Genomic DNA, 18318 nt, shown 5'->3' on the forward strand with positions numbered 1-18318 from the left:
AATATTAATTAAAGGGATGACGACCTTTTCTACCGGATATAGTTTAATGTCTTAAGTATCTGGGTAGGAGCTGCTAAAAACAGCCTATCCCGCCTTGGCAGAGTACAAAATAGACTTTGTGGTTTAGTGGGGGATGCCCTTTTCTCTTCCCTGCAACGTCTCTTCTGTATTACAACACATCAGTGTGGCTAGACATACACCTTTCCCTAGCTAGTGATCGAACCTACAACTGTCGTGATGACAGTCGGCAGCTCTAATCATCGGACCATAGATCAGTGCCGTAAATATATCTCCTCGAGTGTGTGTCAAATCAACACCCACCCGTCGCAACAGTGCTCAAACTATCAGTTTGTTTACGAACAAATTAATAGTGGGCTTCGCTTAATATATATATATATATATATATATATATATATATATATATATATATATATATATATGTATGTAAGTGTGTGTGTGTGTGTGTGTGTGTATATATATATATATATGAATAACGAGATGAATTAAATCACAGATTAATTAGATTAATTAAAAATTGCAAAAAGTGAACTGTTTAGAAAAACACATAATACTCGCATGCACATGTCTCAGTTTCTGTACGAATTAAAATATCATATTTATGCGTATTTTATGACCGGTCAATGCCGGGCGGCCTTCTAGTATATCTACATAATATATATATTTTTAATAAATAAATACATAAATATTTCCACTTATTTAAATTCTAATTTTTCGATCCATAAAAGAATCCTCATCACGAAAATACCAATAATTTCTTTTTAATCATTTTACTTACGTTGTTACTTAGTCGTAGTCTTCTATCCTTTTTGAAGAATTGTTTGTTTTGTTTAATCTCTGCTATGCACGAGCGTGAGTAAGTAATGGTGTTATTTTAACTGTTTATTTAAACGCATTGAAGTTGAAAAATTATTATGAAAAATGCGTTTATGAAATGTGCGTCAGGTCGACTCGGTTGTGTATGTATTGATTCGAATCTATGATTAGCTATATGCACCAATATGAAACTACGGCTGTGCATTTTGCTGTGAGCAGATGCACTTGAAGCTAGTTAGTTACTACTATGTGAACTAGTGCATTCTTTATGATCGGTGCACATATATTTGTAGTGTGTGCATTAATATGCAGTGTTCAAGTGAAGAGTTCTAGTGAACTCGCGTTTAAAAATAGAAACAATGTCAAAATCTTATAACAACAACACATAATAATAACATTAATAATGAATAACAACAACAACAACGACAATAATAATAATAATAATAATAATAATAATAATAATAATAAAGAAAAATGGTAAAAACAAAACTTTGTCGGTTTGCAGTCATGGAAAGCTGTCATATATATATATATATATATATATATATATATATATATATATATATATATATATATATATATAGTAATGTGTAGTAAGTTAGAAAAATATATACGGCAATTAAGCTACACAGAATATTCTGTGTTTCATCTACACTAGGATTCGTCAGGCTTATGCGAAGAGTTGTTGTAGTCTTGCGTTTTTATATACGCATATTTTATTGAATTTTTAGTAAGCCAATCAGCTTCCTAGTTTCCACCGCTCCCTTCCTAATCAGCCAATGGGCAGGCACTTACAGTACAAAGGCCCAGTTGACCTTATGTTGAACCCTTCCTTTGTGTGTGCATTTTTAGCAGGGAGTGTAGATATCTAGTGAGTTGACCTATTTTAAACCTATATATATATATATATATATATATATATATATATATATATATATATATATTTCTATGGAAATATATTTTTTTCCTTATAATATATGCAATCCTTATTAAAGAAGCTCAATGTAATTATAGAGCAATATAATGAATGAATGACAAAAGTCTATATTCCAAAGTTCATAATGTTGACCATCTTATAATTTATTTCTTTAATTCAATTGACATTTACAATTCTTGACAGCATCTGTTTCGTTGCACAAAATCGATCACTTAATTATTATATAAATCGGTGCCTTTAACTCATCAGAAGAAATAGCATCAATCAATCCTTAAAAAGGAAATAAAGTGCGATTTGACATGATTAAACTCCGAAAATTGGAAAAGACTCTGTAAATACCTTATAATATGTTTCCATTACGCCATTTGGAATTTCAGAAAATGAGAAGAATTTTAAAATTCTAAATGGCGTAATGGAAACATATTATAAGGTATTTACAGAGTCTTTTCCAATTTTCGGATTTTAATCATGTCAAATCGCACTTTATTTCCTTTTTAAGGATTGATTGTTGCTATTTCTTCTGATGAGTTAAGGGCAAAATAAATTCACTGATTGATATAATAATTAAGTGATTAATTTTGCGCTACGAAACAGATACTGTCAAGAATTGTATGAGTCAACTGAATTAAAGGAATAAATTATAAGATGGTCAACATCATGAACTTTGGTATATAGACTTTTGTCATTCATTCATTATATATATATATATATATATATATATATATATATATATATATATATATATATATATATATATATACTTGTTTATTGTTATATAAACATGCTCACATCCCGCTGCTACAAATAGCCACTTGTTTCAATCAAACAACAGATATCATCAGGCAGCGACTTGACTATTCAAAAGTTCAATGAATAATCTTATATAACAATAAACAAGTATTATCAGCTCTTTTTATTGAGCACTATCTAACAACCTCGTTGAATTCATTAGTCCATTACTTTTGAATATAAAAAAACCCGAGTATATATATATATATATATATATATATATATATATATATACACACACACACACACACACACACACACACACACACATATATATATATATATATATATATATATATATATATATATATATATATATATATATATATATATATATATATATAGGTTAATCATTTACCTGAAACGTACTCAGTTTATACCAATCGTGATGGATTAAAAGGATTTTTAAAAATCTTTCTCATAAATAAAGTTTTTTTATAATGAAAAAAATTTTTTATATAAATTTGGAAAATTTTGCAAAAAAATCCAAGCTCAGTGAATGCCTTTTTATTGGGTTTCAGAGCATACGTAGAGTAGTATAATAATTTTCCAATATGAAATAATATTGTAATGGCTACCTTTTGAAAAGTAGTAAATGACCAACTGAGAAAACTTGATATTTGGAACTTGGAAAGTTATATATATATATATATATATATATATATATATATATATATATATATATATATATATATATATATATAGTATACATATAGTATATATATATATATATTTATTTTTATTTATTTATTTATTTATTTAATTATTTACGGAAATTGCCCCAGACAAGGCATAAAGCCACTTGATGTGTGAAACTAAAAATAAAATAAAAATAGAAAGTACTACTACTTTAAGGTCAAGAACTAATCAACAATAAAGGTTTTACAGATAGATTTCAACCTCCAGAATAGTAATTCTTCCCCATTTGTCAGAAATATCGCTCATACAATGAAAGGACAAAAGAATGGGAAACGACAGTTACGAGGTTGTCGAAAGTAAACCAAAGATCCACTTTTTATTTACGAGCAAGAACCGATGTTGCTCGGGATTGAATGATACTCACTACTTTTCCACTATGCTCATAACATATTACTATTTTTACAGTCTCCTTCTCTTTTCTCTGGTTTTGGCCTTTAATATGAACGGAGGAAATTTTGGCAAACACTCTGAATTACGAGGTGCTTCCAACAAGTTTCCAAACTTTTTTCTACAGGCATTTACAATTGTCGTAGACTCTTGAAATTTCAGTACAAGAGACGTGCAATAAGTAATGCCCATGACCCACTTGCAGTTGCCTGATCTTACTGAAATTTTGCAGGTGCAATGATTTATATCTCTATGGGTGATGTGGCAAACTACAGCTCTGAACTAATTGTGGTTTCTGTTATACAGATGTTTGAACTGAGTTATGTGTGAAATGGAGCCTGTTGAATATCGAACAGTGATCCGGCTTTTGTATTTGAAAGGACGCACACCACAGGTGACTTTTGATGAAATGAAAGAAACTTATGGTGATAATGCCCCATCATATGACCTTGTAAAACGCTGGCATCCTGAATTCAAACATGGCCGGAAGTCTGTGGAAACAGCTTCCAGACCTGGTCGGCCCCTTTCTGCCATTGATGAGGCATCTGTCCATCAAGTCGAGGCTGTCATTTTGGAAGATCGGCGCATTACTATTCACCAAATAGCCCAAGATGTCAAGATTAGTACAGGGTCTGTGGAAACTATCATTCATGACCATTTGCATATGCATAAGGTGTCTGCCAGATGGATTCCCAGGTTGCTCACACCATTCCAGAAGCGAGAACGCGTCGAGTGCTCGAGGATGAATTTGGAGATGTGCCAAGAAGATGAGTCAAAGTTTTTCAAATGACTGATTACACAGGATTAAACCTGGGTCCATCACTATGATCCAGAGACCAAAGCCCAGTAAATGCAGTGGAAGCACTTGGACTCACCACCTCCAAAGAAGGCAAGGGTGCAGCCCTCTGCTGGCAAGGTCATGCTCACAGTCTTCTGGGACCAGAACGGAGTAGTGATGACAGATTTCCTGGCAAAGGGTACCACAATTACAGGAGCCTATTATGCTTTACTTTTGAGGAAATTAAGGGAAACTATCAAAATCAAGAGGTGGGGCAAGATCAGCAAATGTACCCTCCTCTGCAGGGCAATGCTCTGTTCCACAACTCGCATGTCACCAGATCAGAAGCACTGGCGTGTGGTTATGAAATCCTTCCCTATCCTCCCTACTCTCCTGACCTTGCACCCTCTGACTTTCACCTCTTCCCAGCCATGTTGTTTTTGAAAGGAAAGCGTTACCCAGATGATGCAGCCTTGATTTCTGACGTCACATCGTGGTTTGAGGACCAACATGGGGTGTTCTACAAAAATGGTCTCCAGAGCTGCATCAAACGATGGGAGAAATGCATCACTCTGGGTGGTTCCTATGTAGAGAAAGACTAATAACTGTGCCAAGTTTCGTTGCTCTCTCTCTATATATATATACTAGCAAAAGTACCCGTCGTTGACTGGGTTCATAAACTGCCTACAGAAAATGGACTCTGATTTTTAGGAAGTTGTCTCCCTTACATTCTAGCCGCCCCATATTTTAGGGACGTAAATGAATATGAGAATCTACATATAAATATACATTTACATACATATATATTTGTTATTTATGTATTTTACTTAATTATTATAGATAAAATAATTATGGACAAAACACGTGTCTGTGGACAGCTATTTTATCTATAATTAAGTTTATATATATATATATATATATATATATATATATATATATATAAATTTTATGATATTTATTCGAAGGTAAACAGTTACATTTGGTCGCTACAAACAGCCATCTGTTTCAGTCAATGTGGCGACCAAACTGTGTCCCTTCGAATAAATATTATAAAATAGTGTGCTCTTGTTATTGAGCACTATCTAAAAACCTCGTTGGATTCATTAGTTCCTACTTTTGATTATATGAAGCCTGGATTAATATATATATATATATATATATATATATATATATATATATATAATCTGAGTGTAATTATATTGACAGATATTTATCATAAAGTCTACTTTTTAAAAAATTATTTTCTTTTATAAACAATTGATTATTTATTTTTCCTTTATTCAAATGGTAAATAATCTCAGTAAAGGTCAAGAGGTTATCAAGAAGCCATCTTGAAACTAAGACGCTGTCTTGACACGCTTTGCGATTTTATTTGTCGGCGAAATATGTTCCCATAACTGCAATTCAATGCCAAACCGTCACATTCGAAAAGAAATAAGAAAAGAAACAACGATAACAGTCATAATAACAATAATATGGGTATTAATTCTAAAGATGGTGATGATGATAATAATAATAATGATAATAATAATAATAATAATAATAATAATAAACTGGGCAGACAAATACGATTCTAGCTCTCATATTTTATTAAATAAAATTCTTTGGATTACTACTCGTATGTTCATTCAAATATCAAATTATGTTTCTGAATTTTTGAGATGAGGCTTAATTATTCGAATTATTTAAAGTTTTCGGACTACTGTTCTCATCTTGATTGTTATTTTCACAACGTTTCAGTCGATGCAATCTCCGACCTTCTTCGGGTGTATCTTGTTGAACTCTGGAATCTGCACAGAATTTCGAACAGAACCCTTTATTTAATACACAAGGGGTAGCATGCTCTCGTTCCCTCTGCCACGACTGGGTAGAAATCCTAAGTAATTCGTGTGGACCCGTGGTGTAGTGGATTAAAGTACATGATAAATTACAGTTGTAAGTTGCACTCTTTTGAAGGTTGAAGGTTCGATACTCACTACAGGCGATATTCAATATACAATTGCAAATTACTTTTGGTTTTCTACCCTGTCATGGCTACCGAAATGAGGGTATGCTACCTCCGTGAATTAAATAAAGGATTCAATTCGAAATTCCATACAGATCCCCAAGTTCAACAAAATACACCTGGAGAAGGTTGGAGGTTACATCAGCAGAAACGTTCTGAAAATAACACACAATGTGAACAGTAATCTGAATAATCCAAATAATATGAATAAGTGCAAAATGAAAAGCTGTGATACAACGAAACAGTCTGTCTGGGAATGACTATAAATGCTCCCTATCTTGGGTTGAGCATATTGGGGAGTGAAATAACAAACTGCCGCTAGCGTATAAATCAATTATTTTTGTGTAAACAAATTGAGCTTGGGCGTTTGGACAATGTTTGGCCATTGTAATTTCACATACCCAGCTTAGCAGTAGCCAAATAGTGTGACGATTAAAAATGCTGACAGTTGCCTAGGCGGTCAAGTTTCAATCCTGGTTTGAAGTACTTGCTAGTCTTGATGCACTGAAGAGCTGTGATACAGTGAAACAGTCTGTCTGTAGATGACTATATATATATATATATATATATATATATATATATATATATATATATATATATATATACAGTGATGATCATATTTATTGGCACGGTAAAATAAAAGTTACATTTTGTCTAATAAATTCTAAAAAAGGGATTAAATTAAAGAAAATAACAAAGTATATTATGTATTTTTAACTGGCCTTTCCGATGCAGCAATCGGATTTTAGAAAAAATAAATAACAAAGGAACAACAAACATAATTGCAAAAAACCCTTGTTCAAAATTATTGGCACGGCTTTGTTTTTCTTTTAGTATCAGTATAATATCAATCAATTTCCGGTTTACGTGCTTTCTGAACTTTTTTATAGCCATATTATGCTTGTTTAACGCTAATTCAGTGAATAATTTTTTTCAGATAATTTTTAGATAGCGATTTATTTAAACTATTATAAGTGACTAAATTATAATTTTCAATCGCCATGGTTAAAACTAAGGAACACAGCGAAGACGTCAGGAAGCTTGTTGTAGCATACCATACCAATGGGGAGGGCTATGATAAGATTTCAAAGAAGCTAAACCTTCCCAAATCTACTGTTAGAGCCATAATAAACAAGTTCAAATCGCAAGGCCACGTTATGAGTTTAGAGGGTAGAGGGAGAAAAAGGATTCTTTCGCCAAGAGATGAACGGAAAATTGTTCGACAAGTAAAACAAAACCCAAGGATCTCTGTTGGGGAGATTGTTGATGAACAGAGCACCTCTGGAGTGAATGTATCTCAACATACAGTTGGTAGAGTTTTGAAGAGAGCTGGTTTAAAAGCATGTCGTCCGAGAAAGACTCCCTTATTGAAGCCTATGCACCTGAAAGCAAGGCTAGCCTTTGCAAAACGTCATATTGATAAAGATGTTGCATTCTGGAAACGTGTTCTATGGACTGACGAAACGAAAATAGAGTTATTTGGCCATAATAAAGTGTCTTATATTTACAGAAAATCTGGCGAAGCTTTCCTGCCTAAGAACACCATACCCACAGTGAAGCACGGTGGAGGCAGTTTGGTGTTTTGGGGATCCTTTGCTGCCTCTGGACCAGGGCGACTTGTTAAGGTCACAGGTAGCATAAAAAAGGAAGATTATGTTAAAATATTGGATGAAAACCTGAAAGACTCTGCTAAAGAGCTCTCACTTGGTCGTCGTTGGTGGTTCATGCAAAATAATGACCCAAAGCATTCGGCTAAACTGACTAAGAAATGGCTTGAGGACAATCATATTAATGTTTTGGAGTGGCCATCACAAAGCCCAGACCTTAATCCAATTGAAAATTTATGGAGAACATTAAAATTGAGGGTAATGCAAAGGAAGCCTAAGAATCTTATTCAATTGGAGGATTATTGTCGGGAAGAGTGGGCTAAAATTACTACTGAAGAGTGCAACAACTTGGTTGTAAACTATGAAAAGCGACTGAGGAAGGTAATCAAGGCTAAAGGCTATACAATTGATTATTAAATAAATCGTGCCAATAATTTTGAACAAGGGTTTTTTGCAATTATGTTTGTTGTTCCTTTGTTATTTATTTTTTCTAAAATCCGATTGCTGCATCGGAAAGGCCAGTTAAAAATACATAATATACTTTGTTATTTTCTTTAATTTAATCCCTTTTTTAGAATTTATTAGACAAAATTTAACTTTTATTTTACCGTGCCAATAAATATGATCATCACTGTATATATAAGTGAGAATGTGTAGGTTTCTCGACCTATATACTCAACAAATTTTTGATGTACAGACTTGAAAGTTGGCATATAGGGTATTCGGACATGGGGAAACCTTTTTAATCGGTTTTCATCCGGAAAATAGAGCTGCTAAAGGGTCAAAATTGAAAAGTTGGTATGTGGGGCGGGGGTTGGGGGTGATCGGATTTTTATGTTTGTCAACTGTTTCACAAATGTGTATGCGTGAATCGTTCACATTACAAATTACTTATGTTAAGAATAAATAGGTTTGAAAACATTTTCTAAAGACTGTGTCAAGCTGGCCTAATGGTTATCGTACTTGACTCACTGTCTTTAGGTTTTGGTTTCGATTTCGAGTATTTTTTTTTACTTACCGGAAATGAACTCTTTTGAAAAAACAAACAAACATAATACTCGCATGCATATGTCTCAGTTTCTGTATGCGTTAAAATATACTATTTATGCGTATTTTAGGACCGGGCAACGCCTAGCGGCCTACTAGTATACATATAAAGGACTTGTAGAAGGGGATCCAGGTTCCTATGTGCATCAAAAACGTAAAATGCTCTCTCAACTTGATTTCTTGAGCAGAATTTAGCTCACAAATTCTGTTTCATAATTTTATGCAAGATGGCCGCTAGGGTTGGTGAAGAATATAATTTTACCTCCGACAAAGATCATTTGCTATTTTAATTATTCGGACTACTATTCTCATTTTGGCTGGTGTTTTCACAGCGTTTCAGCTGATGTAACGTCAGATTTTCTTTAGACGAGTTTCTTTTCTTTTTATTCATTTTTTGAACTTTGGAACCTTTATGTCAAACTCGGGAACAAAGGCGGTCAATACCCCATGGATTAAAGTTCTGTATATGTTCTCGAGTTTAGCATAAAATTACAAAATTCAAAAAGATGTACAAGAAGAAGGTCGGAGTTTACATCGAACGAAATGTTGTGAAAATAACAATGAAGATGAAAATAGTAGTCTACATATTGCAAACAAAACAACGTATCAATCCTCATCTAAAAAATTATAAAATAAACAAATCTGAACATCTTTTTTTTTTTTTTTAATACATCACATATTTGGTATGCAATTGGAATATATTTTTGGTGGTAAATTTTTACGACGTGCCCCAGCATGTTATAAACACCCCAACCTTCCCATGTTAAGAACGGCTTTCGAAATAAACACCCCCAACCTCGAAAACTGTTCTTAACATGGGGAGGTCAGGGGTGTTTAACCCGAAAGCTGTGGTTAACATGGAGTGGTTGGATGTGTTTATACTACGTTGGGGTAGGGCGTAAAAAATACCATTTTTTTTTAAAAGTAAATAAGAGCATCTAGTAGGTGGGAAAGAGGTTTTACATTGAATTTATGTAAGAAACTGAACTCATACCTAAAACTTGAACAAATAATCGATAGTAATCCAAAGATCAAAACAAAAAAGTAAAATTAACTAGGAAACGGGATTGAGTGTGTCGTATTAGTCTACCAAGTTTTTAGAGATTAATTACAATGGGGAAAATAATGGTAACATGTGATGGTCTAATGATAGCAACAATATAATAAAACAGGGATAAAGTTAAGCAAAAAAGAAAGAGAAATATAATTGGAAGAGAGAAGAATAAAAATAAAAAGAAAGAAAGAAAAAAACAAGCAATGAATGTTAAAGAAGTGTTCTCCTTACTTTTCCGGTGTTCTTGACTTCAAGTTCATAGGCACTTGCAACAACTGCCAACATTAGATTCATAAGGTACAATGATCCGAAGAAGTTAATGACGATGAAATAAATCACAGTCCATGGACTATGAGCGCGAATGACCTAAATAAGTAAAACAAAAAAAGAAAAGGTTAATTTATATATATATATATATATATATATATATATATATATATATATATATATATATATATATATATATATATATATAGTATAAGTTATGTTAAGCTACACAGAATATGCCGCTTTTCATTATATATATATATATATATATATATATATATATATATATATATATATATATATATATATATATATGTGATTACTTCATTTAATCACAGTGCATAAGCCTGACGAATTCTCACGAACATGAAACGTGGAATATTCTGTGTAGCTTAATTGCCATATATATTTTAATAGCTTACTACCTAGCTCTACCTATATATCGAGCACAGTTGAAGTAAATACTGAAAAATTTTCGCATGAAATTATATCTCCGTATATTAATTTATATGATTAAATGTAGTAATCATATATATATATATATATATATATATATATATATATATATATATATATATATATATATATATATGTGTGTGTGTGTGTGTGTGTGTGTGTGTGTTTCTATTTTTTCTTTGTAAAATACGATTTTTCAATTATATTTCACTCTTTGTATGTATGGATTTTCTTAGTCTTTCCTTTGTCCTGACATTATATCGTCACGGTAAGCAAAGAATTTCAGTTTTTTCCTACGAGCATATGTACGAGACGAGAAGAGACGGTATTGATTGTTTCTGCATAACGAAACGGATCCGTAAAAAAATTATGGCAATTTTAACATGATGAAGGAGCTGTTTTGCATGAAAAATAAATATTTAGATCTTGGAATATAGATATATTGTTATTCCTTTATATATATATATATATATATATATATATATATATATATATATATATATATATGTTAAGTTTGCAGGTTGAAACAAGTAACGTAGAAAGCAATACAAATGACAACTCACAAACAAAGGTAGATCAAATAAGAAGTGTATTAGGAAAAGGTATATTTACAGGATATTTACATGATGGTGTCAAATAAGAGAGTCTTTGCTGGAGAAACATATCTGCTCTCGGCGGCCTTCGGTGGCTTCTGGTGAACACACCCTCAGACTAACTGAGTCTTCCTATTTATGTGTAATTACTATCCACATATGCAAATGAATGTGTGCCACCACAACACCCTCCTCCCAAGATTTGAAGTCGCACAGATTTCAATATCTTTTTCTCTTGGGATTTAACATTAATGGTTCCTTAAACTTTCTTTTTCTACCTGATCTTCGGGGTTCAGGTGTATATTGAGGCGGTTCCAAATTAAAGGATTCGTATATGATGTCCATGGTTTCCTCCTCTTCGACTGCTGTTGTATAATCACAATCTTGAATGTGGCGTGTTTTTATTTGGTTCAGGTGCCTTTTATGTATATTTTGTGGACCTTTAATCATGTATGTACAATCACCAATGCGTTTATCCACTACTCCACATTCCCAGTAAGAAGTGTTATTCCTGTAGCACTTGAAATATACTCGATCTCCCGAGTTATATTTCTTTCTTATCATGTGTGTAGTGTTTCGGACAATTGCCTGTCTTGGCAATAGTTTATCAAACGTTGATTTCACCTTTCTGGCAAACATTAAATCAGCTGGTGATATATTTGACGGGGTATTAGGGTGCGGTGTTATCCTATATATTTGCAAAAATTGTTGCAAAGCTTTTTCCGTTGGTATCCCAATGGACTTTTTCAACGCTCGTTTTAACGCGTCCACGAACCTCTCCGCGAGGCCGTTCGATTTTGGATGATACGGCGGAGTAGTGATATACTTTACTTGGAACGTGTCACAAAATTCCTTAAAGTCTGTGGATGTGAATTGAGTTCCATTGTCAGTGACCAGTGTGTCTGGTACACCAAATCGTGCAAATAACTCGTGCAGGAATCCTATTGAGTTGTTCATTGTTGGATTCCTGCAACACATTACCTCAGGCCATTTTGTATAACTATCTACTACAATTAAGTAGTAATTTTCTCCTACTGGACCAGCGAAGTCCATGTGGATTCTCGACCATGGGTGGTCGGTTTTCGGCCAAAGTTTGTGTCATATAGGTGGGGATTTTGTCGCTAACTGACATCCTTCACATCTATTTATTGTTGTAGGTATGTCGACGTTCATGTTACGCCAGTATACGTAGCTTCTCATTAACGACTTCATCCGATTTATCCCCGGATGTCATGTGTGGAAGTCTCTCAAAATCCTCTTCTGCAACGTTTTAGGTATTACTACTCTCTCGCTATATAATAACACATCGTTACATATGGAAAAAATTTCCTGAACCTTTGTGTCCGTTATAATTTTTTCTTTTATATCATTTATATATTCATCTTTATCGGCTTCTCTTTTAATGTCCGCCAATGTTACCGGTAGTTATTTAATGATGTTTGCTACCATATTTTTCACTTCGACGTTTGTTCGAATTGCTGCAATCAGTGATTCTTCCAAATTATGTTTCTGTGGTATCAGTCTTGAAAGTCCATCCGCATGGCAAATCTTTTTCGATGCTAGATGTTGTAGCTGGAAATCGTAATTCAGTAGGATCGTACCCCAGCGCAGCAATCTATTTGCGGTGTATACAGGCAATCCTTTTTTTTTGATCCGTAGATTGTGACTAATGGTTTATGGTCGGTTTCAAGTATGAATTGCCTACCATATAAATACCGGGTGAATTTAGTTACTGCAAATATTATACTCAACGCTTCTTTTTCAATCTGTGAATACGCCTTCTCTGCTGGAAGCAGCGTTCTTGAAGCGTAAGCTATCGGCTTTCTATATCCATTAGGCATGATATGTTGAATGCATGCTCCTATGCCATAGGAACTAGCGTCACTATCGACGACTATATTTAATTTTGTGTCATAGTGAGTTAGAAATAATTCAGATGTTAGTGCGCTCTTTATTTTGTCAAAAGCGGTTTGACATTATTGCGTCCAGTTCCAAGGTGCGTCCTTTTTTAGCAGCTGAAACCACAAAATACGATTTACTTTTCCGTTTTAGGCATTTCCTAATAAATAACAGCCGAACTTAAGTACAACTCTTTCCATAGAAAAAAAAAAGTTTTCAACTCGAGTCACAATTGAAAAAAATAAGATGTATGGACTACATTTAAATTTTTTTCACGTGACGTTTTACTGTCTTATATCCATTATCCAGTGACAACTTTAGTTTAAAAAAATCTTTCCTTGATTTTAGTAATTCGAATCTGTTCTTCGTAATTTAGTAATACGAATCTGTTTGTCGTTTTACAAGAATTCACTTTTACAGTTTATTATTTATTTTTTTTTTTAAAGATGGATTCCACGGGAAACGGCGTAAATCGTCGCTTTTTTTTTTTTGCCACGTTCGAGTTTTTTTTTCTTTGAGACTGCAATTAAAGGTTTTGGTTTGTCTCTTTTTTTCCGACTAGTATTTTAATAAATAAAATACTATTAATCGAGGTTACTTTTTTTTTTTAACCTGAATGTAGTTTTTGTTCTTGGAATTTGGGAAACGACCGTTTCTTTCTTTTAGTGTAGTACTTCGCGAGGAAAATATTTTACAGTTTTCCAATGTTCGCTGAATTATTCATTTTTTCCGCTTGAATCGAACTTCTCTTTAGCGTAAAATCCGTTTTTACGACTATTTCGTTCGTCAAAACTTGTATTCCTTGGAAAGGTCAACCGTTGCGTTGTACTTTTTTTTTTTTAGTGAGTTCTTTCCATTTCTTCGTCAAACTGTTATATTTTACGTTCATCCTCGTCGTCACTGTTAAGTTTGCAGGTTGAAACAAGTAACGTAGAAAGTAATACAAATGTCGATTCACAAACAAAGGTAGATCAAATAAGAAGTGTATTAGGAAAAGGTATATTTACAAGATATTTACATGATGGTGTCAAATAAGAGAGTCTTTGCTGGAGAAACATATCTGCTCTCGGCGGCCTTCGGTGGCTTCTGGTGAACACACCCTCAGACTAACTGAGTCTTCCTATTTATGTGTAATTACTATCCACATATGCAAATGAATGTGTGCCACCACAACAATATAACTCTCTATTGTGTATTGAACCTTCTATTCGGTTGGGATTAAATTATCTATATATAAATACTGTAGTTTAAATTAGTTTGAAGTTTAACATGACTACTTCATTTAATCACATATATTAATATATGAAAATATAATTTTATGCGTAAATCTTTAGTATTTACTTCAACAGTGTTCAATACATAGGAAAAGCTAGGTAGTAAGTTATGAAAATATATATGGCAATTAAGCTACACAGAATATTCCGCTTTTCATTCTCGTGAGAATTCGTCAGGCTTATATATATATATATATATATATATATATATATTATAAACAAGTAATCACCAATAAAATTAAACATATATACATATGGACAACAATATAAATATATTTTTAGAATGTTTTGACATAAAGAATAGACGCTAATGAATATACAAATAATTTTGTTGTTTTTTCTTTTTTCACCCCCCCCTCAAAAATGTTAGTATACATATTATAAACAACTAGTCACTAGTAAAATTAAACATATATACATATAGACAACGATATAAATACACATTGAGGAAGTCTTGAAATAAAGACAAAACGTTGATGAATATATAACGTGCGTTTTTCTTTTTTCACTTTTCGCAACAATATAAATATATACATTTTAAACACCTAATTAATTATAAAATTAATTCATTCAACAGACCAGTTTTGCATAACTTTTACCTTCCCTATGAAATTTACAATATATATATATATATATATATATATATATATATATATATATATATATATACAGTCCTGGTCAAAATCATAAGACCACTTAAGAAAGTAAGCGTTTACGCATATTATCGAATTTTTAATCAAACAAATGGTTGAAACCATTGCCAAAACCTTTGCCGTATGATGGAAAAAATAAAATCTGCTTCATTCGAAACCTTAACCCTGATCTAATAATTATTTTTTAAAAACAAACATTTTTCACCTGGTCAAAATGATAACACCACTGATAATTTATCTAACAAAAGGCAATTATAAACTACTAAAAAGGGTCTCAGCATTTAGTATAGCCTCCATTATTACGAATTACTTCAAAAATTCTCTTCGGCATGCTTGCGACTAAGTTTTTAATCAGTTGCGAAGGAATTTTATCCCATGTACTGAAAACTGAATCAGAAAGTTCCTTTATCGAATCATACTGGATTCCATCCTTGAACACTTCTCTTGCCATCCATCCCCAAAGATTTCCAATGGGACTGAGGTCCGGAGAACATGCTGGATGATCTAACAATTCTATATTATTTGAAGAAAAGTATTCTCGTGCTTGTCGAGAAGTGTGTATTGCAGCATTGTCTTGCTGGAAAATCCAATTTCTTCCACACAGACGTGGACCTTCAGTCCTGATAGAAGCATTTTCAAGCATTGAAATGTACTTCAATGATGTTTGCCGGCCTTTCACTACTTACAACTTTAGGGTCCCAGCTGACGAGAAAGCACCCCAGATCATTAAAGACCCTTCTCCACTATGCCGAGTTGAAAAAGTCTCTTTGGGCAAATTTTTATCATGCCAATAGTGTTGAAATCCATCTGGACCATCTAGATTAAACTTTTTCTCACCGGAGAAAATTACATTTTCCCACTTCTCTTCATCCCAAGTCTGGTATTTGGCGGCATATTTAAGTCGGTTAGTTTTGTGCTGTTCAAGAAGACGTGGTTTCTGCAGTCGCTTTAAATGATTGAAACCCTTCATTTTCAGATGCCTTCTGATGGTTTTAGGACTACATTCTGCTGCTGTTTGGCTTTTTAATCGACTTGAGCTTATACTGGAGTTTTTAAAAAAAACTTATTCTGATACGGCAATCCAGTGATGGGGTTATTTTTGGTCGACCTGGACTCTTTTTGTGCCCATATTGATCTGGATTTCTTAAAAAATTTGTGATGACCGTTTTGCTACGATTCACTTCGTTTGCAATGGATCTATGGGAGAGTCCACCCCTATTAAGCTCGAAGATCCTTCCTCTCTTAAACTCTGAAATAGTTTCCCTTTTTCCATTTATAATTTAGTAAGATGTTTTTTATCCACTAACAAGTAGCTTTTAGTAACATTGAAAGCTTTTCGTATTCATTTTTTCAAAACTAGCCGATTTTATTAAAGTGGTCTTATCATTTTGACCAGGTGAAAATGTTTGTTTTTTTAAAAAATAATTATTTGATCAGGATTGAGGTTTCGCATGAAGCAAATTTCATTTTTTTCCATCATATTTCCCCTTTTAGCAATGGTTTAAACCATTTGTTTGATTAAAAATTCGATATTATGCGTAAACGCTTACTTTCTTAAGTGGTCTTATGATTTTGACCAGGACTATATATATATATATATATATATATATATATATATATATATATATATAAAACTATATATATATAAAACTATATATATATATATAAAACTATATATATAACTATATATATATAACTATATATATATAACTATATATATAACTATATATATATATATATATAACTATATATATATATATATATATATATATATATATATATATATATATATATATCGTATTATATGGTTTCTGAAAAATTCAGAGGCATAATACGAAAGATAGGACGAGGTATGGAATAAGGACGCTGGAAGTCGAGTGACTCAAAGGGGACACTCTTCAACTGACACCGGTTGACTGCCAACACACGTATCATTTGCAAACAACCACACACAATCTGAGTTGTCTGTTTTATTCGTTGATTTTAAATATTAAGAAAAGATTATCCAATGGCAGTGCTTACTGCTTCTCCCAAACAAAGATCTTGCCGACTTTTTTGTTTATTCATCTAATGACACTTGAACGTGCTCAACCATAAACTTTTCAGTAAGCAAAAGAAAATCCCATATATATTCTCATCGTAAAATGAAGTTTGATTAACTTAATTTAAATTCATTTATTGATCTGGATACAAACGTTTAGCCAATTAGTGCATTATCATAAAAGTGACACTCAGACAAAAGACGACAGAAAGTAAACAAACGGTTTAATACCTTGACGATTGATAGGAAATGTTCGGCATTTAATGAAGTTCAAAAATAAATAATTAGTAATATCATGCAATTGTTAAATATGTAGTCCAAATCATATCCCTATCAAAGGGTAGTCTACACTCATTAACAACAAAATGATGTCTATATTTTAGGTAGTGGAGGGCTGTTCTTTTGTAACAAAACTTTTCAATAAACGAACGTAGAGATGGTGTCTATCGAGTGTATATATATATATTTTAAATGAGTTCATTTTCAACGATTATTCAATTGCGTTTTTTTTCCTTTTAGGCATTTAAGAAAAAACATTAAGTATCTATTTATTTTATTAAATTTAGAATAAATATAATTATCGTGTTATATTGTTTGGTAAAAGAAAAAGACAGAAACATCTTTAACTTGCACAATTTGGTTAAAAGATTTAATGATGCAACCTCTGCTTGGAAGAAAAATTAAGAATTATAAAATATATTAAATCATCAGAGTGATGATGGCACAAAAAACATAGCCATATGTATACGATGAAGTCTTCCTTTCCTAAATAAAACTATTATGAGTATCAGCTTCAGCTGATACTCATCTCTTATAATAATCAGAGCTTGATATGAGGACGTAAAACGGTTCCCTATTATGAAGTTTGAAACCGACAGTACCGATGACATATCTCATCTAAATGTTCTGAAAATAAAGAAAAAATAAATAATACGCTCTTATTTTTGGAATTTTTTTCCTTATAATAGAGCACAGAGAATTTTTTCCTTAAAACAGAG

The 18318-nt window shown here is 32.5% G+C and overlaps 1 protein-coding gene across 4 annotated transcripts in view; it reads right to left on the reverse strand.

Moving 5' to 3' along the window:
- LOC145277923 (sodium channel protein 1 brain-like) overlaps window positions 1–18318 on the reverse strand; it is a 1166286-nt gene that overhangs the window by 363491 nt on the left and 784477 nt on the right. For all 4 annotated transcript variants that reach the window (XM_080129995.1, XM_080129992.1, XM_080129994.1 and 1 more), the window contains one exon: window positions 10369–10503. In XM_080129995.1, coding sequence (XP_079986121.1) covers window positions 10369–10503 — 135 coding nt within the window. The remainder of the gene's footprint in view (window positions 1–10368; window positions 10504–18318) is intronic.

The sequence above is a fragment of the Euprymna scolopes genome, chromosome 6 (genome assembly GCF_053919585.1).
Source record: "Euprymna scolopes isolate OS-2025 chromosome 6, ASM5391958v1, whole genome shotgun sequence".
Lineage (NCBI taxonomy): Eukaryota > Metazoa > Mollusca > Cephalopoda > Sepiida > Sepiolidae > Euprymna > Euprymna scolopes.